Source organism: Cucurbita pepo, chromosome LG17 (assembly GCF_002806865.2).
Source record: "Cucurbita pepo subsp. pepo cultivar mu-cu-16 chromosome LG17, ASM280686v2, whole genome shotgun sequence".
NCBI lineage: Eukaryota > Viridiplantae > Streptophyta > Magnoliopsida > Cucurbitales > Cucurbitaceae > Cucurbita > Cucurbita pepo.
The window spans coordinates 6260540-6286738 of NC_036654.1; the positions used below are offsets into that span (position 1 = coordinate 6260540).

At 37.2% G+C, this 26199-nt stretch overlaps 3 protein-coding genes and 2 non-coding genes across 9 annotated transcripts in view; 3 read left to right on the top strand and 2 right to left on the bottom strand.

The window, feature by feature from the left end:
- Nucleotides 1-3136, top strand: part of LOC111779143 (potassium transporter 5-like) — a 5026-nt gene extending 1890 nt beyond the window's left edge. Inside the window, exons 4-8 of the mRNA XM_023659218.1 lie at nt 624-674; nt 1136-1396; nt 1546-1713; nt 1787-2041; nt 2110-3136. Coding sequence (XP_023514986.1) covers nt 624-674; nt 1136-1396; nt 1546-1713; nt 1787-2041; nt 2110-2993 — 1619 coding nt within the window. The 3' untranslated portion in view covers nt 2994-3136. The remainder of the gene's footprint in view (nt 1-623; nt 675-1135; nt 1397-1545; nt 1714-1786; nt 2042-2109) is intronic.
- Nucleotides 3137-3820: 684 nt separating this feature from the next.
- On the top strand, nt 3821-3914 carry LOC111779424. The gene has a single exon (XR_002812691.1). It is a non-coding gene; the product is annotated as a small nucleolar RNA R41 (small nucleolar RNA).
- A 49-nt stretch (nt 3915-3963) lies between these two features.
- LOC111779427 lies at nt 3964-4041 on the top strand. Its single transcript, XR_002812693.1, has one exon. It is a non-coding gene; the product is annotated as a small nucleolar RNA Z155 (small nucleolar RNA).
- A 2458-nt stretch (nt 4042-6499) lies between these two features.
- Nucleotides 6500-15169, bottom strand: LOC111778849 (homeobox protein LUMINIDEPENDENS-like). The gene is made up of 12 exons (XM_023658834.1): nt 14853-15169; nt 13871-13898; nt 13650-13780; nt 12822-13270; nt 12586-12679; nt 11884-11977; nt 11306-11435; nt 11166-11217; nt 11042-11082; nt 9591-10105; nt 8018-8544; nt 6500-7641 (listed from the first exon to the last, which is right to left on the bottom strand). Exons 1-12 carry the CDS (start codon nt 15024-15026, stop codon nt 6745-6747), a joined length of 3132 nt encoding a protein of 1043 aa, XP_023514602.1. The 5' UTR covers nt 15027-15169; the 3' UTR covers nt 6500-6744.
- A 591-nt stretch (nt 15170-15760) lies between these two features.
- On the bottom strand, nt 15761-24806 carry LOC111778057. Of its 5 annotated transcripts, none has more exons than XM_023657677.1 (15): nt 24380-24806; nt 24154-24295; nt 23647-23719; nt 23416-23543; nt 22938-23339; nt 21521-22824; nt 20997-21430; nt 19109-20904; nt 18889-19034; nt 18176-18336; nt 17782-17939; nt 16985-17573; nt 16750-16900; nt 16522-16664; nt 15761-15958 (listed from the first exon to the last, which is right to left on the bottom strand). In XM_023657677.1, the coding sequence occupies exons 2-12, from the start codon at nt 24250-24252 to the stop codon at nt 17376-17378; spliced, it is 4899 nt and encodes a 1632-aa protein (XP_023513445.1). In that variant the 5' UTR covers nt 24253-24295; nt 24380-24806; the 3' UTR covers nt 15761-15958; nt 16522-16664; nt 16750-16900; nt 16985-17375. The 5 variants fall into 5 exon arrangements, with proteins under 5 accessions (XP_023513445.1, XP_023513446.1, XP_023513447.1 ...); XM_023657678.1 differs by having other exon boundaries at nt 15761-15965; XM_023657679.1 differs by having other exon boundaries at nt 15761-15972.
- Between the last annotated feature and the right edge of the window lie 1393 nt (nt 24807-26199).

The window sequence follows — 26199 nt, forward strand, 5'->3', positions numbered from 1 at the left end:
TATATATATATATATATATATATATATATATATATGGAGTTTAGAATGTTTGACTTTCTCGTGTCAATTGAGTTATATTATATTCGTGTTAGCGGAAAATAATGTTTTTTTTTTTTTTTGCTAAGAACATGTTTATCGACCCAAAGAAAATTGAGATACAAAGAGTCGCCTGTTTCTCTCTTGTTAGTCCGACTTTTTTGGATATTTGAAAAGGTGCAGGCAGGTTTGAAACCCTATCCAAGGGAAAGGTGCTTGTCTCGATCTCGCTTGGTGGTGCCCTTCTTGATGATTATGTACTCAACATGGATTTCGTGCTTGAGTTAGGGACCCTCCCTCCATCTATCGAGTCAAGTAGTCTTAAACGATGATCATGTAGGATTAATTAAGTTTTAAATCATTAGAGATACAGAGTAGAATAATAGTTAAGATTTTGTGTCCGGAAATAACTGGTGACTATGTTATTAACCCGAACAATAAGTCGAGATAAGCTTTTAAAGCTCCTTTTTGCTCGTTGACTAACCCATTTTTTTAAACTTTATTATTTGGTACTTTTGACCTAAAAATTCATAGGACGAAAACGTGTAAGTAAGAAAAATGTACTAAAAATCCAATTTTTATGACAGTTTTGTCCGCTGTCGGAGGAATCAAGAATGCTACCTCGACTATGACACAAGGTATGTTCGTTTCTTAAAAATATTTTTTTGATACTTGAATCGGGTCATTCACGTTATTTCTAATTTAATTATAAAATAAAAAATTTAATTTTTAAAAAATAGCATGAATGATTTTTCGTATCTATTTCTTGAAACTCATGGATTAAACTGGTACATTTTGAATCCTCACGAACAAAAACCGTATATTTTTTATAAAAAAAAAACATGTTTTTTCTGGTAAAAAATGGCTCAAAAATTGAAAAAATTAGAAATTTTTTATAAATATTTTGTGATGTCCACATTGGTGTGGAGGAGAACAAACCACTGTTTACAAGGGTGTGAAAACCTTTACATAGTAAACGCGTTTTAAAGCGTTGAGGGGAAGCCCGAAAGGGAAAACTTAAAAATGACAATATTTGCTAGCGGTCGATCTGGGACCGTTACATATTTACTCGTTTTGTTTGATTTTTTTGATTTAACAGACAAAATAGTGTGGATATCAGCAGCAATCTTGGTTTGGCTGTTCATGGTGCAAAGATTTGGTACCCATAAAGTTGGATACTCCTTTGCTCCCATTATTTGCATTTGGTTTATACTCATTGGTGGCATTGGCTTCTACAACTTCATTAAATTTGACCCTTCTGTCATCAAAGCTGTCAACCCTAAATACATCTTTCATTACTTCAAAAGAAATAAAATGGATGCTTGGATCTCTCTCGGCGGCGTCGTTCTTGCTATTACAGGTTCAATTTTTAGTAAACTACGTGAGATCCCACGTCGGTTGGGGAGGAGAACGAAACATTCCTCATAAGGGTGTGAAAATCTCTCCCTAACAGACACGTTTTAAAACCGTGAGACTGAAGACAATATGTAACGAGCTAAATTGATACAGGAACTGAAGCTCTATTTGCCGATGTGGGGCACTTCACAGTGATGTCCATAAGACTAAGCATGTGTTGCGTGACCTACCCGGCTCTTGTCTCTGCCTACGTTGGTCAAGCCTCGTTTCTCCGCAAGCATGCTGATCTCGTCTCGAATACCTTTTTCGAATCTATTCCTGGTACGATAGGTTACAGTATGCTATGTATCCTTTCCGTCTCTTCTCGATTTAACTCGTAGTTTTGTTGTCATAGGTCCTCTCTATTGGCCTACGTTCGTGGTGGCTGTGCTTGCCTCTATCGTTGCGAGCCAAGCTATGATCTCGGGCACTTTCTCCATCATCCAACAGTCGCTCTCCTATGGCTGCTTCCCTAGAGTTAAAGTTGTTCATACTTCTTCCAAGTACGAGGGTCAAGTTTACATCCCGGAAGTTAACTATCTTCTCATGTTTGCTTGTCTTGGAGTCACTTTAGGGTTTAAAGATACGACGAGAATCGGGAATGCCTATGGTAATATTTCATCGACCCTTTTGGTTCGTTCTCGTAATGAATCTTACATTGTTTTTGTTTCCACACAGGCATAGCTGTGGTGTTCGTGATGGCACTCACTTCAAGTTTTCTCGTGCTCATCATGATCATGATATGGAAATCGCACGTACTTATTATAATCTCCTATGTTCTAACGATTGGCTTATTGGAATTTCTCTACCTAAGTTCAGTTCTTTACAAGTTCGATCAAGGGGGTTATCTTCCTCTAGCTTTTGCTGGGGTTTTGATGATAATAATGTACATTTGGCACGATGTTCATAGAAGAAAATACTACTACGAACTCGAACACAAGATTTCCGCTCAAAAGCTCAAGGACATTGCATCTCTCACAACCATCAATCGTGTCCCTGGTCTCGCCCTGTTCTACTCCGAGCTCGTCCAAGGCATTCCCCCGATCTTCAATCATTATCTCGTCAACATCCCGACTCTCCAAAGGGTCCTTATTTTTGTGTCCTTCAAGTCCCTCCCAATTAGCAAAGTCCCGATGGAAGAGCGATTTCTATTCCGACGAGTTGAGCCTCGTGACATCAATGTGTTTCGTTGTGTGGTTCGATATGGATACAGAGATATCATCCATGAACAAGAGTCGTTCGAGCAAGTACTGGTGGAGAGATTGAAAGGGTTTATCGAAGAGGAGTTGTGGACGTTGGAAAATGATGACGACGGTAGAGTCGAGGAGAAGAGGAGGAAAGTTGAAGAGGAGATAGAGGTGGTGGATAAAGCTTGGAGAGACGGGATTGTTCACTTGATTGGACAAAACGAGGTTGTGGCAAGCAAAGGGTCGGGGTTTGCAAAAAGGGTTTTGATCGATTATGCTTATAACGCATTGAGAAGAAATTTGAGACAAAGTGAAGAGGTCTTTTACATCCCTCGTAAACGTATGCTCAAAGTCGGAATGACTTACGAGCTTTAGGGTTTTTCTTTACGAGATAAAAACATGTTGTTCACTTATTACAATAGGGTATTGTAGGGTTGTGTGTTGAGATTTATATTATCTCATGTTAACTATCTTCACGTGCAATAAACAAATGGCTTTTCGAGCTGTTCGAGCTCCAAGAGTTCTCCGACAAGACCAATTTAAGCCTTTCGAGTCTCCCGTCCTCCCCAACGTCGGTGTTAGCGGCCATGGCCACTAGGAGCCGAGGTTTGTAGTTGCGTCCAACGATATCAGAACGTTGTCATTGTATGTGCATTCAAATACGTCTTGAGAGGAATTTAATACAACGACGATATTTTGGGTGTTTTTTTCGTTGACTTTCTATGCCCTCACTTTCATCTCTTTGTTTTAAATATGTTTTGTTCGTTGGCGACGCCAATATTTTAAAAAATATTAAATAGATTAATGTTATTTATTTATTTATTGTATTTATTTAAGTATGTATATATATATATATTTTTTTTTTTTAAAGAAATTATTAATTTATACCTATTATAATGTTGGAAAAATCTGCTAGATATATATTTTTAAAATTTAAATATACGATAAAATTAAAGAAAATTAAAAAAGAAAATTATTAAAAGAATCTTAGCTGGATTTGGGCCCAGATAAAAATTAGGTCCAGGCCCAAACAGCCAAAGCGCACCGTTTTGAATCATTCTCGAAAACCCTAACCCTAGAGCTTTACTATATATAGACCTTAAACCCCGGCATTGGATCATCATCTCCGAATTTCCCTCCTCTTCTGTTTTCCTTTTCTATTTTGGATTGCAACGTGTTTTTTGTGTTAGGGTTTTGAGTTTTATGAGGCGATGATGTTGGAAACTACCTATTTTATGAAGGAAGTTCATCTTCGCGTGATTATGAAAATTACCAATTGATCCTTCTGAGCCCTAAACTCTCGTCTCTGATTGTACATTTTCTTCGATCGGTTTTCGAAAGGAGTTATTGAGGTGATGATCTTATTTTTTCTGAATCTATGCTTGTAGACTTCAAAATTCAGACTACAATTATCTGATCAATGGCTCCATGAATGCTCATTGCTATTCAATTCTTTCTTCCTTGTCCTTCTCAAGATCTCTTCCTATCTGCGTTTTTCAAGTTTGTTTTTGCGTTTTTCTCAAACTGCATTTTACTCTTTAGTTTGTTTGGTGAATCTAATCACTTTTTTAGTTCTGTAAATATTTTTGTATTTTTCTTAACTAAATTTCTAGATTTTCAATTGTATACTTGTATATTCTTGTCAAATAATTTAGATTAAACAAATTGTTTGCAATTTAAATTGTATCTTATAATATATCTGTTTTTTAGAAACTTGAATTATATAACTATTCCAAGTTATATGTGTTTCCATTGTTGGCACTTGTGTACTAGTTATATGAAATTTATATTAGCCATGTATGTATTAACTAATTTTGAACATGGTTAATGTTTGTGTATTTTTATTTTATGATATTTATTTTTGTTTTGTTTTGTTTTGCATAATTCTCATTTATTATTGTAGTTAACTAGAACTTTAATATAATCGAAGCCAAAAGGATTCATTTCAACCAAATAATGGCCACAACTAGTTATGTGCTTACAAAATATTCATTTTCTGAATTTAACCAATGGTGAGCTAATGACACCCAAAGAATTATTTGGTCATGAAGATTTTTGCTATTAAACAAGGTATCTCTAAGACTATTGTTTTTCCCTTTTGTCAATCTATGGCTGGGTTGTAGAATTTTATATCCAACATTGAATGCTAACGTGAGCTGTCTTCAAGATCTCCATTTCTGCTTCTTTGGCTGCCTTCCTTGCATTTCTGGGTTTACACGTGCAATGATCATTACGAACAATGATGATGATGAGTTAATGATTGATATAATGAGCAGTAAGAATTGTCTGCACTTTAGTTTTACTGGTTTTCTCTGTCCTACAAGATGTTGGACATATATGGAACGATTGGGTGTCAATGAGCTAATGATGAACACTAAGCGATCCGATGACACCTTTTAAGTCGGGTTTGTACAATTCAGCAGTTTCTAACACTAAACGATCCGATGACACCTTTTAAGTCGGAAAAATAATGGGTGTTTCTAAGGAAGACAAGAAATTAGAATCCCAATGCTACAATGTTATCTAAATTTCATCATCAAGCTACCATGCTAGGTTCTGAAGATTCAGAAAGCATGTATATTACTTGACTTCCAAGAAGAGAATCCCAGAAAGCCAAGAACAGTAGCTAAATTACCGCATTGGAACCGAGTCAGCTGGTCCATCCATTCCAGATCAATATGGTCGTTGTAGCGTTGTGAATGGCCGTAATGCCACCTTCTGCAGGATCATCATAGATTCCCAAGAATTTGCTTTGGGGATGAAGATTGATTGGGTTGAGGGAATTGTACGAAATTCTTCGAGAGTTGAAGACGAAAGCCTGGTGAAGAAGGATTGGATTATGCGATTGAAACGGTGGAATCCGCATCCCATTTTGATGGAGTTTTGATGGGTAAGTGGTGGATTTTGATGATCACAGAAGCTTTGGGATAATCAAATTTGGTGTAGAATGTCACAATCTAGAGAGTCGAAGTTGGAGGAACGAAATTAAGGACTGCGGAACGGAGCGGAAGCACCGATTCTGTACATATTTCTGCTGCCTCTGTTTTACTTTTCCGTCTCTGGCCTGACCATGCAGTTTTTCCTTCTTTTTTTTGTTTTTCTCCTTTATATGCTTTCTTTNGCGATTGAAACGGTGGAATCCGCATCCCATTTTGATGGAGTTTTGATGGGTAAGTGGTGGATTTTGATGATCACAGAAGCTTTGGGATAATCAAATTTGGTGTAGAATGTCACAATCTAGAGAGTCGAAGTTGGAGGAACGAAATTAAGGACTGCGGAACGGAGCGGAAGCACCGATTCTGTACATATTTCTGCTGCCTCTGTTTTACTTTTCCGTCTCTGGCCTGACCATGCAGTTTTTCCTTCTTTTTTTTGTTTTTCTCCTTTATATGCTTTCTTTAAACCCTTAATTATAAGTTTAGACAACATTCTTGAACGATAAATTTTAAATTTTTGTGTTTATTTACTACTTTTAAAGATTCAAATTTTGTAGCAGATTTACTTTTTAGTCTTTAATTCTGTGTGTTGCGTTAGGTGATTACTTGATTACCTACTAAACACAACTAAATAAAACTAAGTACTTTATGTTTTTAATCACTTGCTAAATTAACTTTAGGATTGTAGAATTACGTTTTTACTTTATATTCATAATTCAAAGATCAGAGAATTAGGTGATAGGGCTCAGAAGAGGCCCAACTAATGGAAAATCGTCTAATAAAGTTGGATTTTTGAAGTGGGAAGATGATGAACACAGAAATAACACTAATAATGATTGATTGACATGAGAGAAATTGTAATCCTCACCCCCTACAAACCCCAAGCTGTTAAACTATAAATTTTACAGTCGGAAGCCAAAATCCCCCAAAAAGATAGGTCAGCCGTGGTGAATTTGCGTTATTTTCATTCATGGGAGCCTCCCCCCTTGAATAGATAGTATAGTATACAACTTGCAAATAGCCTCCCCCCTTGAATAGATAGTATAGTATACAACTTGCAAATATGGAACGCCAATCTCAACCCATTCTCTTAAGAGGGAGCCTCATTCTCTAATGCTTTTCAATCCCTTTTAACAGCCAAATTTTCCACCCTCTCCCTCTTTCAGGAGGAAACAACAATTCAGAGAGCTTCAATATTGCCGATCATGCCACCTTCTGCTGTTGTTTCCATGTCTGCTTTGCTCTCCATATCCATAAGGACTGCTGCTTTGTCTCTGCTGCTCAGCAGCCCCATAGCTTCTGTCTGCCCTGCTGTACTCTTGAGTTCTTACCGGACTGTTCTCTGGACTCCATGATTCAAATTCATTTCTCCCCCATGAAGGCCCTCCTCTTCCCGCCATGGGACCTCTAACATATTTACTTTCGTTATTTTGGTTACCTCCACTGTTATAGTGGGAACCAATGTCTTGCAGCCTTGGTCTCCATGAACCTAAACCAGTGGCTGATTTCTCGGCAGATGATGATGAGATATTTACACGAGTTTGATGCGGATGCTCTGACCGATATGGTTGTAGCTGTGGCTGCTGTCGTTGCTGCTGTATTGGTGGCATTCGTGTTGGGGTTGGGGAAGGTGGTGATTGGAATGAGATTGGTACTCTTTCTAGTGTACTTGATGCAAATGAAACAGGTTTTGCAACATTTCCACCTTCAATCCTCACTGAAGAGGCAGCTGCTGTTGATAGATTAACAACGGGTAGTTTGGTGATAGGAAAACTCCTCAATGCTAAGGCTTTTTCTGAGTTCGGTAACCGAACATTCGGATTTAAAACGCCCTGTTGGTGTTGGTGTTGGTGAGAGTCAACTACGTGATTCGGTTGGAGCCCGAGTGAAAACTGAGAAACTGATGCAGGTAGCTGCTGGGACACTGGTGGCATACGTGACACTGCAATGCTTGAAGTATCAACTGGTGGGGAAGGNACTGCAATGCTTGAAGTATCAACTGGTGGGGAAGGGAGTGCTACTCTGCTTTCTGCAATGGAATCTCGCTGTGAAAAAGGATTCTTGAAGACTGCGGGCTTCCATCCACTCTGTAATTGTAAAGGGAAAAAACCATCATCAGCAAATACAGAAATTTCAAACAACTTCTAGTAAATTTGCGTTCTCAATGTTTATTTGAGTAACATTCATTCCAAATACTTGCATTCAAGGAAAGCACTAATGTTCATGTCAAGAGCTGTGATGCTATGGAATGGGGAACTCAGAAATAAGTTTCTAATAAGTTTAATCTTGTGATGCCCAATTTATCATGAAGATCAGTGGTGAAGGAAGAACCACAATCCTTGTTACGACTCTCACACAACCGAAACCAACTGGAACAGAGAATAATCTGGTTAAGCACAAAATATAAGCAACATTTTTGCATGAACTTTTGCAACAGAAGCAAAAGGAGCCTAAGTCACGCACCGTTCCAGCATCGCTCGAAGGAGTAGGAGATGGAAGAGAAACTTCAACTTTCTCCAGTGTCTTTTCCATCCCGTTTACGCCATTAGCCACACCTGCTTTAATCATATCCAACAGTTTTACAGTTTCCTGGGCAGGCAAATTGCCTGCTTGGCTAGAAGTGAGGGCATAAACTAATTCTGGATTTTTCAGAAGTACAGCAAGCAACTCAAGATCTGGTTCATCAGCAGCTGCATTTGGCTTGAGATCCTGAGATGAGATCACCTCTGATGGAACAGCACCATCCACCACACAATTTCGAATCTCGGGTTCTGAACTTTCATTATCAGGCAATTGCTCGGTCAGAATTTCAGGAGTCAAGGAGTCGTCATAGTCCATTTCGAGGTCCCATGGTTCCTTGGGATTTGGTGGTATCTCAAGGATGGTTTTGTAGAAAGTTTCCTTCTCTCTAGAGTTCCTATTTTTTTGGAATCCAGCCTCTTTACTATTGTCGCCACCACCTACCCTCCAGAGATCATTGAATTTCATTTCTACATGTAGACAAAAACAAAAAAACAAATCCAAAGTAAATTCAAAGACTTGACTTAAATATCTTCTGTCAACAGAACTACAATCTTAAAAATTTTAACCACCATCACGAGCGTTATGGTGAATTGAACCATTGATAGCGTTCTCAAAAGAATTGGTGTATCGCAATCTCTCTTCGAATAACAGATGAATCGGCTTAAAGAAGTGGTTCATTTCATTTCATTGTACATATACATAGGTCTAAAACTTCAAATAAAAAGTACAGTTTTCTTTCTTACCAGCGAGACATGATACAGGTTCTATTTCCTTTTTATGAAGGTATGAGTAGTATAAACAAATGGTGTTGGGGGAGATAGATTCTCTTCAAGTAAGATCAAATATAAATATTTTCTAGAAAATTATTTGGATATACTAATAGAATGATATTCTTCCAACCATTTCCTTATCTAAAAGTGGTACGTCATCATGTTCGATATCATATTGCGATAACGGGCACAAAAATGACAGCAGCACATGCTATGGTTCGGTAAAATCCCATTCAATGAAACAATGATACTCCATTTACCATAGAACTTAAAATTTAACATTCTACACAACACTGAGCGATAAAAATTAACGAATAATCATATATGGAATTTATATTTTCGATCATTATGCTCACTTCTGTTTTATTAAAAATTAAACAAATCTAATAACAAGCAAGCGAACGAACAAATAATAACAAATTAGTTGGTGTAGGAACTTTGTGCATCTATAGGAAGATCACGGTGTCAACATTGGTCTTTTCGATCTTACAAAATTGAAATGTTTTATGATCTTTACTCCTTTTTGATCCAACTCATCCGTATAGTGTCTAGTTTTCTAGAGAACAGTGCGCTACAATGTTTTATGATGTGTTTATATACTGAGTCGACATAATTACTTCTAAATAAGTGGCATTTTAAAGTATTTTAACCCATACAATACAATCATGCTCCATGTCTGTTCTACCGTTTTAAAATTAAATGTATACTATTAAAGGAAGCAAAGAGTGTTGAAGAAAATGAACCTGGAGGCATCCGCCATTGGATCTGGACCCTCTTGCATGTCTCCCCGAGTGAATCCTTGAACTCCACTTCAATCTTTGAATGAAGCGGCGTTTCAACCTTATTACTGTTTTTTGGAAGCAGCACCATGGCCTTTTTCTGGTCCTCACATTTGGGACGAAGAGAGATTTTGGATGCTGGAGATGATGCACTGGAATGTAATGGTTTGTTTACATTCTCAGACTTCGTATGCGTACGTCCATTAGATATACCAGTCTTCCCATACTTGCTCTGCATAAATTGTGCCCGCATTTTTGCTTTCTGAATATCATCGGTAGACATCGGCCGACCTTGACTTGCAGGAGTTCTTGGAGCCTGCAAGTTTCTGCCAGCAACTTTCTGTTCCGGCTGTTCTACCATCTGAACTTTCCTGCGTTCTCTGAATCCTATTAACCAGCTAAGGAAATTATCTTTGAACACTCCATTTACTAACATGGACAGATCAATGCAACGTCCATAGTGCAAGAAAGAAAATCTTCTCTTTCCTTATGTCCAGGTTTACCTTGGAACAATCAAAGCAGCAACAGCATAAACTTGAAAATTCAAGCACAAGTAACATGATAAAATGAGGGTCACATGATTTTCTATTGAATTAATGAAGAAGTACAATGAATAAAACCCATAAAGCGGTATCTTTCTTTTCGTTTTTAGAACGAACATTCAAAAACTCCATTCAAAAGAGCTTCCATAACAGCCTACGGAGATGGGGAGTGGTATCCTTACCATTGGGAAAAGGTAGCCTTCGAATTGGAAATTTTTTTAATGGGGAACGATAAGAAATGAAATGAAAAACAACATAAAATAATTTTAAAAGATTGGTCCACAAAATGGTTATAAAAAATGCATCCAAACAATCCTTTTAATTCTGTTGTTCTTTCAGAGGAACTTTTTGGCTTCAGTTATGATTACAACTCCAAGTATCCTTAGTCCTCGATGAAGAGTCTAAAACGCAATATTTAACAGCTATTGTATGGTCAAGGGTTCTGGGAAAGACAGAGATTTTGTGGGTCAACACTACGCATCCCGGTGCTTGGAGAGTTGGGATGGGAAAAAGACTTCCAAGTTGGCTAAATATTCATTCTATTCTCTTTCTAAATGTTCCTCTAATTATACTCCTTTATTATCAAATCTAATGGGAGAGCTTTTTGGTGAGTTTCAGTCGTGTAAGGGTTATGTTATCAAATCCCAGTGTCATTTTCCTCCAATCGTCGAACTTGTTATCAATCTTAATGCGAAGGTTCGATCATTAGCAAGGAAAATTGCACTTAAACCGTACTCAGATTGGCCAACTTAAATCATTAAAGAGGCACNAAAAAAAAAAAAAAAAAAAAAAAAAAAAAAAAAAAAATTATCGGTAACCAGCAGAAAAAAAACAACTTTTGAAAAACATAAAGGCAATTTTATCAATTCTTACCTCATGTTATCTACATTTACACTAGGATTACCGAAATTTTCCTGTACAGCAGAAGATGTAGTTGAAACTCCAAAGCATGATAAATTTCTTTTCAAATTAAATCTAGATAGCACAAATAACTTACAGGTATGTCAATATTTGACTTCCATGACTCATCACTCGTAATGCCTCCAATACTGCAAAGACCATGATTAAACACTACATAGTGAGAAAAATTTTACTGATTTCCACGAACACATAGATAAGTTAAAGATAAACACTTGCCTCTGTTTCAGAATCATATCAGTTTGTGAATTGGTCAGAAGTTTCATGCCATTGGGCTTTTTTAATGCTTGAGATCTTATCAACAATTTGCTCCATCTTGATATTAAGAACCTTGCCCTGTTTGATATATCTGATCTTCAAGTCAGAAAATGCGACTAAAATTTTACAGGTGAAGAATTGAATTATAAAAACAGATTTTCAATGGGGTAAATATAGAAATTATAAAGCTCATGGGTGTTCAAAAATTTCCATATATTTCTAAAGGAATTCCACCATCTCCTATGATTAAAAAAAAATAAAGACAGGCTCATGAAGGTGCCAATTGGAGCGTTTAATGTATAAGATCCTTGGCCTCTTAAGAGGATGACTCATCCTCCTCTCGTATTCTTCCATTTTCTTTTTAATGAAATTTGTTCCTCTTCTTCATAAAGGTGTCTCATGTAATTTGGGTGAGGATTCAAATTCAACCAAATAGGAACAGGAACAGAAAGAGTATCTAATTGTAGTTCAACAAATGATACCGCCCAACAAAGAGAAGAGGTGATAGCACAAATGAACACCACACAACAAAATCATACCTGAAGTTCTGTAAAATCGCAAGTTATTAACACTTTGGAGTATCGCTGAAATATGCATAGGAAGAGCCTTATGTAAAGGCAAGTGACAAAAAACCTGCAAAATAATAATATAAATAAATTCTTTGCAATGCAGGGTTTCTTTATTTAAATACAAAATTCTCTAACATCTCCATGGTCACCGGGTGGAAGCTTTACTACTACCAATCCTAAGAATTCTAGTACTTCATAAAAAATAATGATCGAAGGAAAACCTATTAACCAACCACAATGAATCAAAACATAGAAATATGGACTTCATGGACCTTTTCTTTGGTTTGGTTGGGGGGAGGGGGTTCTAAAAGAACCTCATTCATCAAAAAGAATATAATACGAAAAGGTTGTACAAAAATTTAAATGGAGGCACCGGGAATCAAGAGCCGCCCAAAAGTATTTACAAGTAATAATTCTTGAAATGGGAAAATAAAAAATGTTGAAGAGTTGGACAATGAGATTACTTAGAAATACACGTACAATGTTAAGATCATGTCCAATCCCAAAGTCATTTCTACAAACACCATGCAACAAACGAATAATAAATAAGTTAAATGATGATGACCAACACAAGTGCCAAAAACTTTCATGTGTGCATCAAAGGGCTAGAATGCTGCTGCATGTTAGACAAATTCCTTAGGAATAGAAGACCTAAAGATGAGTTCAATATACCTCAAGGATTACATGAAGGAGACTTGTTTGCTCTTCAGCAGCAGCTTGGCTTAACCAAGTTGCTAAAATAATTGCACCATCTTTAGTCAAGAACCTAACACGGTGCAAAAGGATAGCAGGATAAAGAAAAGANAAAAAAAAAAAAAAAAAAAAAAAAAAAAAAAAAAAGAGAGAGAGAAACAAAGAAAACAAGCAAAAAACAGACTCCCAAAACAAATGAATAATTTGAACAATACCAACATAGCACTGAAGAATTTTGTATCTGCAAGATCCATTCCATCAATTTCACCTGACCAGAAAACGTTTCTTCCTTCTGCATCATACTGAATATAGTTTGAACAAAATGCTTATCAATACCATCTATGTCAGATAGTTTACTATCCTGTGTTGAACACGATGGTCCATTATCGACATTACTGGGTTCAATAGTGTTTAAGGGAACTGGTGTAGCAAAATTTAAAGGAACCGGAGCTTCAGAGTTCAATGGAATTGGTGCATCAGAGTTCAAGGGAACCAATGCATCAGAGTTCAAAGGAACTGCATCAATTGGCATACTGGGATCGTTGTTCGTTGCAATCCCTCCAACTTCAAGTTGTTTGCAAGAATTAGATTGGATGGATCGTTCCCGTGACAAACGGACTAGTTTCCTCACCCTTGAACGTTGACTATTAAAAAAATCACGGACCTAACAACAAGAAAACACAGATTATAAACAACCACAAAGAATTCTATAAACACCTTTAGATATAATAAAGAAGGATGGTTGTAGTTCATTTTTAAGTCTCCCATTGGAGCTCTCACAAATTTCTTATATTTTTGTCACTATTGCTTTTTCTTATCAATGCCAATAGAAGGAACTTCTGGATTTCCATGGCTCCTTTGAGTTGATTTCTTATCACCAGCTATAATTCTCTCCCCTTCTTAATGAAAGTTGAAAAAGAAACCATATAAAACCAATCAAAACAAAACTATGGGATTTTAGTATTGGCTATTTATTGTCAAAACTTGATAAAAAGATAGGATTAAAGAAAATATGAACAATCAAAACAAGATGCATATCAAACCTGTGCAACTTTGACACCAAATAAGGCACTGATTTCTCGTGATTCTTTCTTACTAAGTGCATCTTTAATAGAAAAAACAGTTTGCATATACTTTACAGCCTTGGGGTTGAGAAGGTCTCGGGGTCTTTTTCCTGAAATTGGAAACAGGGCAGACTAAATATGATAACAATATAAAGATAAAATCTTCGGAAAGTGAACAATTACAAAGAGCCAGGAGTTACCAATCGTAATTGACAAAGCACCAGCAGCCTGTGCTTCAACAAAAAAGTAATAATAAATAAAGCATGAATGTCAGTTAGTTATCAAATATAATTATCATGCGCCTAAAAATGACCATGAAACCTAACTTATAGGTTCTAAAGAATCGAAACCATGTTAAAATGCACTGTCAGAAAACTAAAAGATTGAAAAGCCTAGCCAAGGACCAAGGTATATCTTGAGCTAATAAATGACAAACATCTAAGGGGAAAGGAATCCTTACTCACATCAAGCACCAATGAATGACCTCAATATAATTATAATTAGCCAATAAAAGTACGTAAACTCATAATGTCATCCTAAACTAAAAAAGTAGGAAATTAACGAAACCAGGAAGCCACAACAACAAGTACACGGCAGTGCAAATTGAAAGCTCTGTATCATAGATTATGTGTCCCCGTTGAAAAAAGAACATCATTCAACAAAATATGAGGAGAGATTCTAATATTCAAAACTATAGGAAATTGAACGCAATAAACTAATCACATAGTTGAGCAAACAGAACAATAAAATAGGATACTGAAGTTTTTACAATTACAGAGTAAATAGTAACGGATGTCATGATTTCACAAAAATTAAAATTCACGTTTTAATTCAACTTTATGTAATAGTATAAGCTGCATTCAAGTAATCTTAACCAAGTAGGTCATAGGTGCATTCAATATGTTCAGAAAATCAATAAAAGAGAACAACCTAGAGGCCAGTGGTGAAGGGAGCCCTCATCTGATAACAGCAAGTTTAGAAGCTAATAACATACAAAATATAGACATAAACGCCATTACAGGCAACCCAGAAAGAAAGAGAACAATGATAATAAACAATGGATCAACAGAACCTGAACTTGAAATCTAAACTCTTCCCGCCACCACCTAGTATACAAATAGAACAGTACAATAGTGCGTGACCAATTTCAAAGCTAAATTTTGAATATACATAAAAACGTACCATCTCTTGAGAGAGCGGGTTGGCGCCTGTGAGTTTGCACTGCGTAACAACAACTCTCTGGAGTTGATCGACCTGGGAGCGAAATAGATCATTTTGGGAGTCCAAAAACTTCTGAAATGACTCGACCGAAGTCCCAATCTCCAAATTGGAGAAATCATCCTTCACAACCTCCATTGCCGACCAGAAATCTCGAATTTCTGAATCGAAATAGAAACAAAAATAAGCATTAAAACCTCAAAGCGAAGGATAAACAAGCAGTTGAGGGAATAAATTAGGGCCTGAAACAACGAGGTGAAAAGGAGCAGTTCGTAATAAGCGACTGAGAGAGGAAGAGGATTGCTATATAATTACGATACAAACGGAGCACCAAATTACAGCCCAAAACCCCACACGTGGGAACATATCCCACGTGTTGTAAATATTTTCGCGCGTTTTTGTCTTCATATTTATTTTTTAAAATTATAAATTTATAAGGTTTTATTAAATTATAAAAACAAAAATTTAGCTTTAATTAACTTCTAAAATTACAAAACTTTTAATTTCATTTTTTTAAATTATAAATTTAGTTTAAACGATGAAATCTTTATTAATTTATTTATAAACTTTCAATATTATAAAATTATTCCTAAATTTACTATATAAAATTAAATTTTTACAATTTCATAAAACGTAAATTTTAATTAAATTTTTTAAATTTTCACTCATCCAATTATTTAAATTACAAATTTAATTTTAAATATCTAAACTAAATTTAATTTTAAAAATTATTTTATAGAATATTTAATTTAATTTAATTGTTCTAAATTTTACCAAACGAATTAATTAAATTACAAGTTTAATTTTAAGTCTCCAAATAAAAAAAAAAGCGTAATTAATAAACATAAAAATTTTATTTACCATGATCATAATTAACATAAACAAAATTGGGTTATTTTTTTTAATCCCTTGGGGGGGCTGGGAGTGTTACATTTAACCCTCAATGGCTTACTTAGCTCATGTCTTCATTAGAGCAACTACTAAGTACACACACAATCAGAGAGAAAGGACAGTGAAAGCCTCTGTGCTGCTCTGTACGTACACCCATCTCATCTCCTCCAACACACAACCTGCAACCTGCAACCTGCAACCCACAGTGTCAGAGATTAATCATAGCATTACCACTTTATAAAGTTCAATAAAAGAGCTTGTGCTCAAAGTTAGACATGAGTGGCGGTGGATCGTGAGATTGGTCGGAGAGAAAGAACGAATTATTCTTTATAAGATGTATTTTAAAAACCTTGAGAAGCCCAAAAGGGAAAGAACAAAGAGGACAATATCTACTAACGGTGAGGTTAGGCTGTTACAAATTGGACCCTTTAGGGAGGAGAACAAAGCATTCTTTATAAAGGTGTGGAAATCTCCCCCTAGTAGATGCGTTTTAAAAACCTTGAGGAAAAGTCCGAAAGAGAAAGCCCAAAGAGGACAATACACAGACTATGAGACTCGAGCAAAACACACAAGTATGGGCAAAAACTCAAGCAAAACACAAGCCTATTACAGAACCAAACTACACAAGCCTTCCAGCCAAGAATAATGGATCAACAAACCAAGAAAAGTATGAACAAGTTACACCATCTATTGTGTGGATAAAGCAAGAAGCGTCATAATTGACAAGAAAGAAAGAAATTACCATGATTATTGCACGTTCCAGCTGATCGTGTAGGACGACGATAAGCTCCCTTCTTCCCCGTCGTTTTGTTCGTTAAGAACGTCGAGCCTTCTTTAATCTATACACACCGAGTGCAATGACTTGTGCAAGGATATATACAGAAACTGCCAATAAATGAAAAGGAAGATATATAGTTATGCAGCCAACATAAAAGAAAAAACTTAGAATGTCCACAGCTCGACGACAAACCTGGAGTAAATTAACTCGAACGACCTCAGTGCCGGGAGCTACGTGCATGTACTTGATGTTATTATTACAATTTGTCGTATTATTTATTTATTTATTTGTTCCGTCCCATAATATAACAGGAAAAAAAATTTTAAAAAAATATGAACAAAACCTGCAGTTAAGGAGAAAGCAGAATCAGCATTTGAATGTGAAGAGAAAATTAAGTAAGATTGTGTTATATTATGAAAGACATCACCTTTCGTCGCCCCCTTCGGTGGCGTTCGAACACAAATTGCAGAAGGTTTACGACGATCGTCGAATTTTACATGTCTCGTCCTTTGGATTAGCACGACCCAAGTTCGAGAACGACGTGCGACGGTAAGGTGTCACCGATGGGGCAGACAAATTGAAGCCCCTACGAGCTAGAGCACATGAATGGTGAAGCAGCCTTAGCCTGCCAACAATGTTATATTCACCTAGCACCAGGACAATGTACAGAGAGATCGACTAAAAGCTGTAAGGCTATCGACGGGTTTTCGTGTAATGAGGGCGGTCTCTTCTCCTTTCCTCATCAACGCTTCTCAAAGCAACATACCGACCAGACAAGTCCCGAAGTCGAAATTCATTTCTATAATCACTCGGTTTTTTCAACGGTTAATTGCCTCCATTGCAACCCGTACTAGAGTCAGCAGGCTTTCAACATCTTGAAAGTTAAAATCGAGGGCCATTTTGATGCAAGAGATACCCTCCTTATTGGTTGTTGTCCCTCCCGAGCTCGCATTGGCAGCTGCGAAAGCAATTCGTGATTTCCTCGATGCTTCCATGGCAAAATTTACATCCTGTGCCTGTGAAATTGCCATTGTTGAAATCTTAAAGGTAATATTTTCACTGAAGAAATGAAATTCCTTTTCGGTGACCGAACGGGAAAACTTTAAATACCAACCATCCTTCAAAATATCGACAATGTATATCGGGTGCGATGCAGCTTATCGAACAAAATATTACTCGCTAATATAATCAAAATATCAAGTATGAAGTCTAGAAAATACGTACATAATTAAGCAACCGTACAAAATTGGGACGGCTTTTAGCAGGAATGACATGGGATCCAGTAGCTCGGCTCGAGCTGATGCCCTTAGAAAGAGTGGCTTTGTCGACTCCAGCAGGGTTATTTAAGTTATCAACATCAGAGGCAGATGATGGAGATTCCCCTGATAACAATGCATCACAAAGCAACAAGAGTGTTATTAGAGCCTTCAGCACCTCCCTATGCATTAGTCTGAATTCGGAAACATCGTGCAACTAACTATCTCCTAGAGTATATTTTCGGTTCCGAACCTTAGAAAAACATCAAATCGACATACTTTTAGCGAGTATATAAAGAAATGAGGGGTACTCTCGGACAAAAGAGACGAGTTCATCTACATTTTCAATGCATCCTTATTACCAGAGGGACCCGTTTGCAGAGCTCGCTGCAAGTCGTGCTGGTCTCGGATTGCACTGTTATGCGAAGAATAAATCACCCTCATGTAAGCGACTTCCACGCATTTGTATGCCAAAGTAGCTGCAGCCATGTCCTTCATTTTCTCATATTCATGAGCACAAAACCTGCAGTCATTGAAAAGTTTACGCTTTGAATGGCATCAAAATTCAAACGAAACTAAACGCAACGTCGACAAACCTACTGTATTTTCAACAAAAATTTGAAGTGGGTTCATGGCCTAATACTTATCTGGGGCTTCCGCTTAACGTTGTTCCAATCATATAGAAAATATGGCTGCAAACGGGGGCTAACCCGAGCGGCAAACATCTTGGTAGAAGGGGTAACATCCTCTACCTCATAGACCAAAGAGGCCTTGGCCTTTACTCATTGATGGACAAAAAAAGCTCGTCTGGCTAAACGGGTTTGGCGATACAACCAAGAAAAGCAAGCTCTTTGAAGAAAACCGAACAAAAGTACGGGTCTTATAAAAAGAAATGTTAGCCAACCCAATCCAATGGTAGTAATTGGGTCCTTTATTCGGGTTGGGTGTTGCGTGTTATCGAGGAAATTAACGATTCGAAGTCAAACCGAACGAAATTTTTTATGAAGAGTAAATAAGTCCAAAAGAGAAGCTAAAAGTAACAACACGAAATCCAGAAGATATTATTTTGACTTACTCGCATAGTTTTGCAGTGCTACTGTATATTTGCATCGACTGTTTGGCAGTCTCATTGTTGGACGACTCGAGCAAGGAGGCTCCATAAAGAAACTTAAGGGATGCTTGGAAATAAAGCCCGATAGATTCGAGATGGGACCCAGAATTCTGAGGAGAAAATACAAATGAATTAGAATATGAAGATCAGAAAGAGCAAATCGAGAATGTGCGCATTTAAAGACCTTAAAACGATCGGCAAGATGTTTTAAATCTTTAGCTTCTTTCATAGCTTTGGTAGCAGCCTGGTTGGAGTCCCTTCTGGCTGGACTTGGTGCATCGATGGGTACCCGCTCGTCGGGAGTGGAATGCCTTGAACCATTGGTCTGAGCTTCCTTTTGACGATTCTTAACATGCTTTTTCCCGTTTGACACAGCATTGCTTTCGGAAGCATCTACTCGCAAAATATCGGTCACATTTCCTTTTCCACTCCCTGCTGAAGGGGGGCAATGCAGCGTCTGATTTCGAAGCTCTCCCGAGTTTGGTAATGGTGCCGGTGTACTTTTTCCGGAGACTTTTTCAAGTTGATCGTTTTTCTGAAAAAGGGACCTCTTTGAAGCGGTACCGTTGCAATCATACTGCTGATTCTTCCTGGAATTGCTATCCACTGTAGAATCTGGACCTTCATGCTTGACAAAATTTAATTCACTCTCTCTTTTACTGAACTCAACAGACAGTTTACACGAACCGTCCTTCCTAGCATCTCCAGATTTTATCCTAGAGTTGTCCTGTAACTTGTGCTTACCATTCTTAACCTTCAAATCATCATGGGAATAAGGAACCCTGTCCTTATCCATGCCAACGTCCAAACCATAGCTCCGACTTTTGTCCTTCGACTGTGAAGATAAATCCTTTCCGCTTTTGTCTGGATATGACTCGCTGCCCCTATATCGCATTTCATTTGGTCTATCTTCATTCTGAACTTGTTCGGTCCATGGTTTACAAGGATGCTGATGATCAATTCCTGAATTGCCAGGGACATCAGAGGAAGACTTCCCTTTTGCTTTAGCTTTTTTCCCTGAAATATTACTAACATCTTTGTTTACGGTATCGATCAAGGGGGACTTTAAAGGCCTACGATGAGCCATAACAGACTTTTTCTTGCTACCAGCCCCAGAGCGATCACTACCACCGTCCTCTTCTTCCCCATCGGAGCACCTCATATGACCACCATCCAGAAAATCCTTACTTTCCCTTGACGGCAGTGCAATTTTATCTCGGTTAGGTATTCTCATAGGTGATGACGAAACAGATTCTACTGGCGATCCTTTGATATCCTGAAAACTGGATTTCGTTTTATGTGAGCCCGATATCTTAGAAGAACTTGAAGTGGCTACTAGAGAAGGTTGTATCGGTCCTAAATCCCTTTTCAAAGAATCGGTGCCATCCAAACTTCGATGAGAAAGAGTGCTCCCTACATCTTGTCCATGAGGCCAATTCTTAGAATAACCTTTTTTCTCTTTTCTACCACTGGATTCTTTACCTGGAGGCTTAGATAGCTTTGCTTTTTTCTCCTTCCTACGGTCGTTATCACTGAGCTCGGTAACAGGACCTCTATTCTGCAGGAGATGGCCAGAACCATTGAGCAACCCAGTCTTAGTTTGAATATCCGGGGACGCTTTCACTTTTCTCTTCTTTGAATTGCTTTTGGTACTTCCATTTCCTCCTCCCAGGGAATCATCATCCACGACTCCCAGCAGTTTGTTTTCTCTTTTATCGTTCGGTACTCGTTGGATAACATTTGTGTTATATTTCCAGTCCTTAGACGAATGGTCCGTATTTTTAGACTTATTAGTTCCACCTGATGCAGAAGGAAAGTCAATGCTCAAGCTTGGACCAGCTTTCACAATAGGCCCACTGTGCCCCGATATCTGTTCTTCGTCGGTCAGTTCCAAGCCATCGGTTCTAACTTTCTTTGAAGGTCTAGGACAATCCGGTTCTTTCTCTTTTCTGTTTTTAGTCTTTAAAATCTTGGTAGCACCTGTGCAAATGATTATCCAAAAAGTAAGATTCCTAAGGTCAAGTAAGTAGAGCAAGTAAACGAAGTCAGCGCTAAAAAATAGAAAACCGTGCCTTCATCGGATAAGATATCGACAGATTCCTGCTTCTCTTTATACTTATGCTTGTGCTTCTCAACAGGAACATCACCCAACTTGTTTAAACGAAAATTAGCTTCATCTCCGAAAGGCAACTGGTTCACATCATCTAAACTTTTGCTTTTCATTGCTCCTTCATGCTTCTTTGAGTTTGATAGCTGAGGTGCATCCCCTTTAAGTGTTATACATGGTCTTTCTTTTGATCCGTGTTTCTTTTTTCCACCGCCAGGCGGAGCATTAAAATCATAATGACGGTGATTTTGCCCAGATGGTCGAGCGTTAACCCCTCCCGGCATAACGCCACTAAGATTACTGTAAATATTACCCTCAGGAGCAGCCGGTGCTTGGAACTTGGCTATTAGAGCTTTCGTCGTTTCCTCCTCACTAAACATACATTGGTTCATTCCAGGACTACAGATTCATAAAGAAAAAAAAACCATTCAGTAATATTCTTTGAAGATTCTATGTGATAGACAAAAATTGCAGTAGAATCGAACTTACAGCCAATCGAGCATGCTGCAGATCCACTTCTCGGGTAGGCTGAAAGGATTTGTACCTAATGGAAGAAGCCGCCATTTTTGACACCGGTCGCAACAAACCCAGTTGTCTTGTGGAGCTACATTGTCCACTGCAGCAGGAGCCGCATCCTTTATCGTCCCACTGGAAGGATTCATGACTACTTCCGGAAACGCTTTTGATACCAAAGGCTTGCCAATTTTCTCAACAAATAATCTCTCCTTCGATGCAGGAATATTATGTGTTGGCTTTTCATCAGAGTGATTTAGTTGATCCTCAAAAGGAATCTCTGATGAATCTAATAGATTATCGTCTTCTTCCAGTTCCCCAAAGAAATCTCGGTATCTATCTTTCGTTTTTCTAGAGCTTTGCAGCTTAGGATCTTCAACTTCCAGTCTGGTTGAAACGTTGTCATCTTTACTAGTACTCTTTGTTTTCGAACCTGAAGAGCCAGACTTCGCACTACGTTTTGATACCTCTCCATTGGGGATACAATCCGTTTGACTAAACTTTGACTTCTTTTTGCCCTCGGGGATTAAATTATCCTTTCCCGAAACATGCTTTGCGTTGCTATGTGCATGAGGAGTAGTTTTATGATTCAAATTCTGCTTGAGAGGATCAATTTGATCACCATTCGAAGCATTCTTTCCTTTTGAGGCAGCCTCGATCGAGTCAATTGTTTTCTCCCTCTTGCTTTCTCCAGATTTTTTTGCAGAAACCGAAATATCGTCAAACTTATTGGATTTTTTTGGCTCCCTAACCTTCCCGGATGAACCATTCGTTTGCTTCTCATTCTCCATAGTAAACGGAGGCTCTACTGCTGGACCCTCTTCCAGTTGATCACAAAGATGTCTGTCCCTTGCCACAACTTTATCTGCCTCCATTAACGTTTCAGATGCCCTGTTCGTACTTTTCGTAGTATCAACTGATATGGCATATGAATTTGCTAGAAGCGGAAGCTTTAACGCATTAGAAACAAGCTCGTCACAAGCTACTGTATCGATTTCTGACGTCTTTTTTGACATAATTGAGCCATTCAGAAAATCCCTCCTATTTGTGTTCTTTGATTCGGACACGAAGTCATTTATATCTTTCGACATTTTCTTCTCAACTATCATTTGACCACCTTTCAACGAAGCCAACCCTGCTAAGGGAGGGTCTTGATTGTACTGTTGGACACGAGTAGTTTTTTTATCTCTTCCAGGCTTCCCCGTTCGAGTCAGGTGAATAAGATCATCGGGAAGAGGTGATAGCAAGAGACCTCCCTGAACTGGAAACGATGTCATCATCTGCTCCACGAATTAATTGCATTTTGATCACTGAGGCACATTATAGCAGTAAAGAAAGGAAATACAGGAAAATGAGGTGGAGAAACTACGAGCATGTTTTTACACAGATATACCTGAAGAATGCTCGTTGGAGATTCAAACGGGCCATCTTGAAGCTCACGAGAGATCCCTTCACTTTCTGAGGGGCTGTCGTCTAACGACGAAGATGGTGAAACATCTAGGCCAAGACCACTATAGATCGCATCGTTTTTTCTTGTCGACAGGTTATCAGAACCCATTTTAATTCGCACCTTCAGTGATTTTTGATCCGAAGAAGTAGTGGACTTATTGTTCACACATCCATATCCAGAACCACGTTCTTCAACATACGGGAAAGACGTGCACGCTTCTTGTCTGGATGATTCATTCAGATTTGGTGCTTCGATTATGGGTAGTGACGTAGAACTAGTAGAAGGAGGACCAGGTCTAATCGACTGAGGTGTAGTTGAAGAAACCACAGAGTTATTATGGCCAACCTGAATAGGAACACGTCTTTGATGCTCAATAACGCCCCCATCAATCACAAAATCGAAAGAAAGAAAACAAATTTACCTCCTGAAAATTATTGGGAGATCTGGATGTACTGCAATTATGACCTTTCGGCGGAGTCCTTGAAAGAGGAACAACCGGAGACCGTTGATAAGAAGGTAAAAACGAACCATATCCACCAAATTTCGCTCCTATGGTAAGCATACCGACATCAAATTATTACTTCAAATAACACAACTAAAGCTAGCATACCACGGGAACAAAAAAACACATCTCTTCCGTGTTTCGACTTACCCAAATTTTCAGCAGAGACTCCACCTTCAAAATCTTTCTGAAAGTGTCCCAAAACATGTTGAAGTTTTGCATCCTGTTCAACAAGTCAAAAGGCTCTCAAACACATATAACAGAACCTCGGTTCGAAGTGTCGCAGTCAATAAACAGATACTCCATTCAGCAGATGAGTTAAACATCACAAAATGTTATAGTCTAGCCATGCTCGATTCGTCTATTACGCTTAACGGCCACTTCGAGCAAGAGATCGAAAACTCATGGAATCATTAGCTACCACTATGAACAAGCCAGGAAAACCATACTTAAACACAACTATGAGCTGAAACACATCGACTCCAGAAGCATTGAAAAGGAAGTAAAAGAAATGGAACTTAAAGAGCTGATACAAGAGCCAATAACAAAACCCAGAATTCAAAAACACCAAAATCTGGATCTAAATGAGCAAACAAGGTCAAATCGAGAATCTAGAACTTGCAATAATAGAAAAAAAATGATGAACAAAAGGCTTACTATGTAGGAGAGAGCAACATCAGGGTCCATATTTGAATCAAAATCTTCATTGTTCTGATATGAACAAGCTTCTCCCTCTTCAAGCTCAGTATCTTCCATGTCTCTCCTGGCACCGCCTACCGCTATTCCCTTCCTCGCATCCCTGCCCCCCACAGAAATCGTTGAGTACCCATTCGAAGAACAAGAACAAGAACACGAAGAACACGAAGAACAGAATAAGTCCAACCTTGCGCAGCTACCTCAAAACCAAGCCGCCGTTGCCCTCACCAACATCCAAACCCAAATCTTCACCCAACCCATCTCATAAAACCAAAAACCCACAAAAACCCAATAACGGGTTTTCCCTAAAACACTTGCAATCCCACCCGATCAAGGGATTAGAATCAAAACCCACACCCAAATCGAAATTTAGAAGGAAACCCACTCGAAATTCTGGAGAAATAGAAGGAAACAACGAACAAAAAAGGAACTGCTGTTCTTAGAAACAAATCAAAATCACCGATCTCCTGCAGAAGCAGGGTTCGATCTCTGTTGAGTTAACTCAAAATTCATAAATTGTAAATTACGATTCTATAGCTGGAATTGCCAAGCAAAAAAAACAACTCCCTCACCCTTCCTCTCTCTCTCTCTCTCTCTCTCTCTCTCTCTCTCTCTCCCTCCCCCGGTTTTTTGGTGTGAACAGCAGCCGCGTTTTGTATAAATTTCTTCCTTTTTTTTATTTTAATTTTTCTTTCTCTCGCTCTGTCAAGAAATTTGTAAATTTTTTTTATTAATCTCGTATCTGAGGAAGAAAGCAACCATTTTTGTTGGATTTTTCTTTTCTTTGTTATGGATCATCTGAGTTCATTTGGAATTAAATGTTTGAATCATGAACATCCTTTGATCTACACGTGTTTTTTTTTTTCCTCTTTTGATTTTAATTTTTTTTTTATGCTTTTATCCATATAGTTGTTAAAAGGATGAGTGGTTTTATAGAATTATCCACCTTTTATCCTTTAGGTTGATTCAAATTCAAACCTTGAAGTAAATTAATTTTTGTTTTAAATACAAATTTAATCCTTCTAAATTGTAAATTTTTTCAAAAATTACCCTATTATTTTATTTGTTAAATTTATTATACTAAATTTTAGGTTTGAGTCTAAATTATCAATGAAATTCGAAAAGTATTTTCCAATATTGAAGTATTTAATAGATATTTAATGTTGATAAGTTACTGTTTTATTTAAATTTTTTTTAAATTTAAGTTTTATATCTTTTAATTTTATTTAATAGGAGTATAAATTATATATATATATATGATAAAATAATAAAATAATAAAAATATTTTTAAATTTTTTAAATTAAAAAAAAAAACCGTTAATTTTACAACAGACGAAAACTGTTAATACTTTGTTTAAAAATTATTTTAAACTAAAAACAACTTTGAGAGACGTAATATTAACCGTTCAATATATATATATATATATATATATATATATAATATTTATTTATTTATTTATTTATTTATTTTATTTTTTTTAATTAATGGTTCCTAACTAAAATTAACGATAAAGGGTTTTTTTTTTTTTTTTTTAATTTAGAAATGTTAAAGTAAATTTTAAATTTAATAGACCAATTTATTACAAATTCAAAAGTTTTATAACATAATAAATATTCTAAATTATAAATTGTAAATATAAAAAGAAACATGTCGTGCCATGTTGACTGCTTTGTTAGTTTCTTTTACATTTTGTTCACATGCCCTAATGCCATGGGTTGACCCATACAGATTATTTTAACCTTAAATTTTAATTTTATTCGCAAGAATTAATTAATGTCGGGTCAAAATAAAATTTAAAAATACTCTTAAATTAATTTATAATAAAGAAAAAAATACGCAAAATCACACTATTAAAATGTATAGATTGAATCATTAAAATGGTGGAATGAAACCATGTAAAATAAAGGGAAAAAAAAACGCTCAAATTCGAGAATATAAATGTACCCTCGTGGGAGTGAGGAAGACTAACCTTGTAGACTGACCCGAGTTAGGAGGAGGTTACCCAA

What these genes read in the sequence shown, in the direction of transcription:
- LOC111778057 (XM_023657677.1), bottom strand. Translation starts at nt 24,252, where the DNA reads ATGGAAGATACTGAGCTTGAAGAGGGAGAAGCTTGTTCATATCAGAAC. An exon ending in CTCCAACGAGCATTCTTCAG is followed by an intron (nt 22,825 to 22,937) that starts GTATATCTGTGT and finishes TTCGTGGAGCAG; the next exon opens with ATGATGACATCGTTTCCAGT. An exon ending in TCTGCAAACGGGTCCCTCTG is followed by an intron (nt 17,940 to 18,175) that starts GTAATAAGGATG and finishes CATTGTTATCAG; the next exon opens with GGGAATCTCCATCATCTGCC.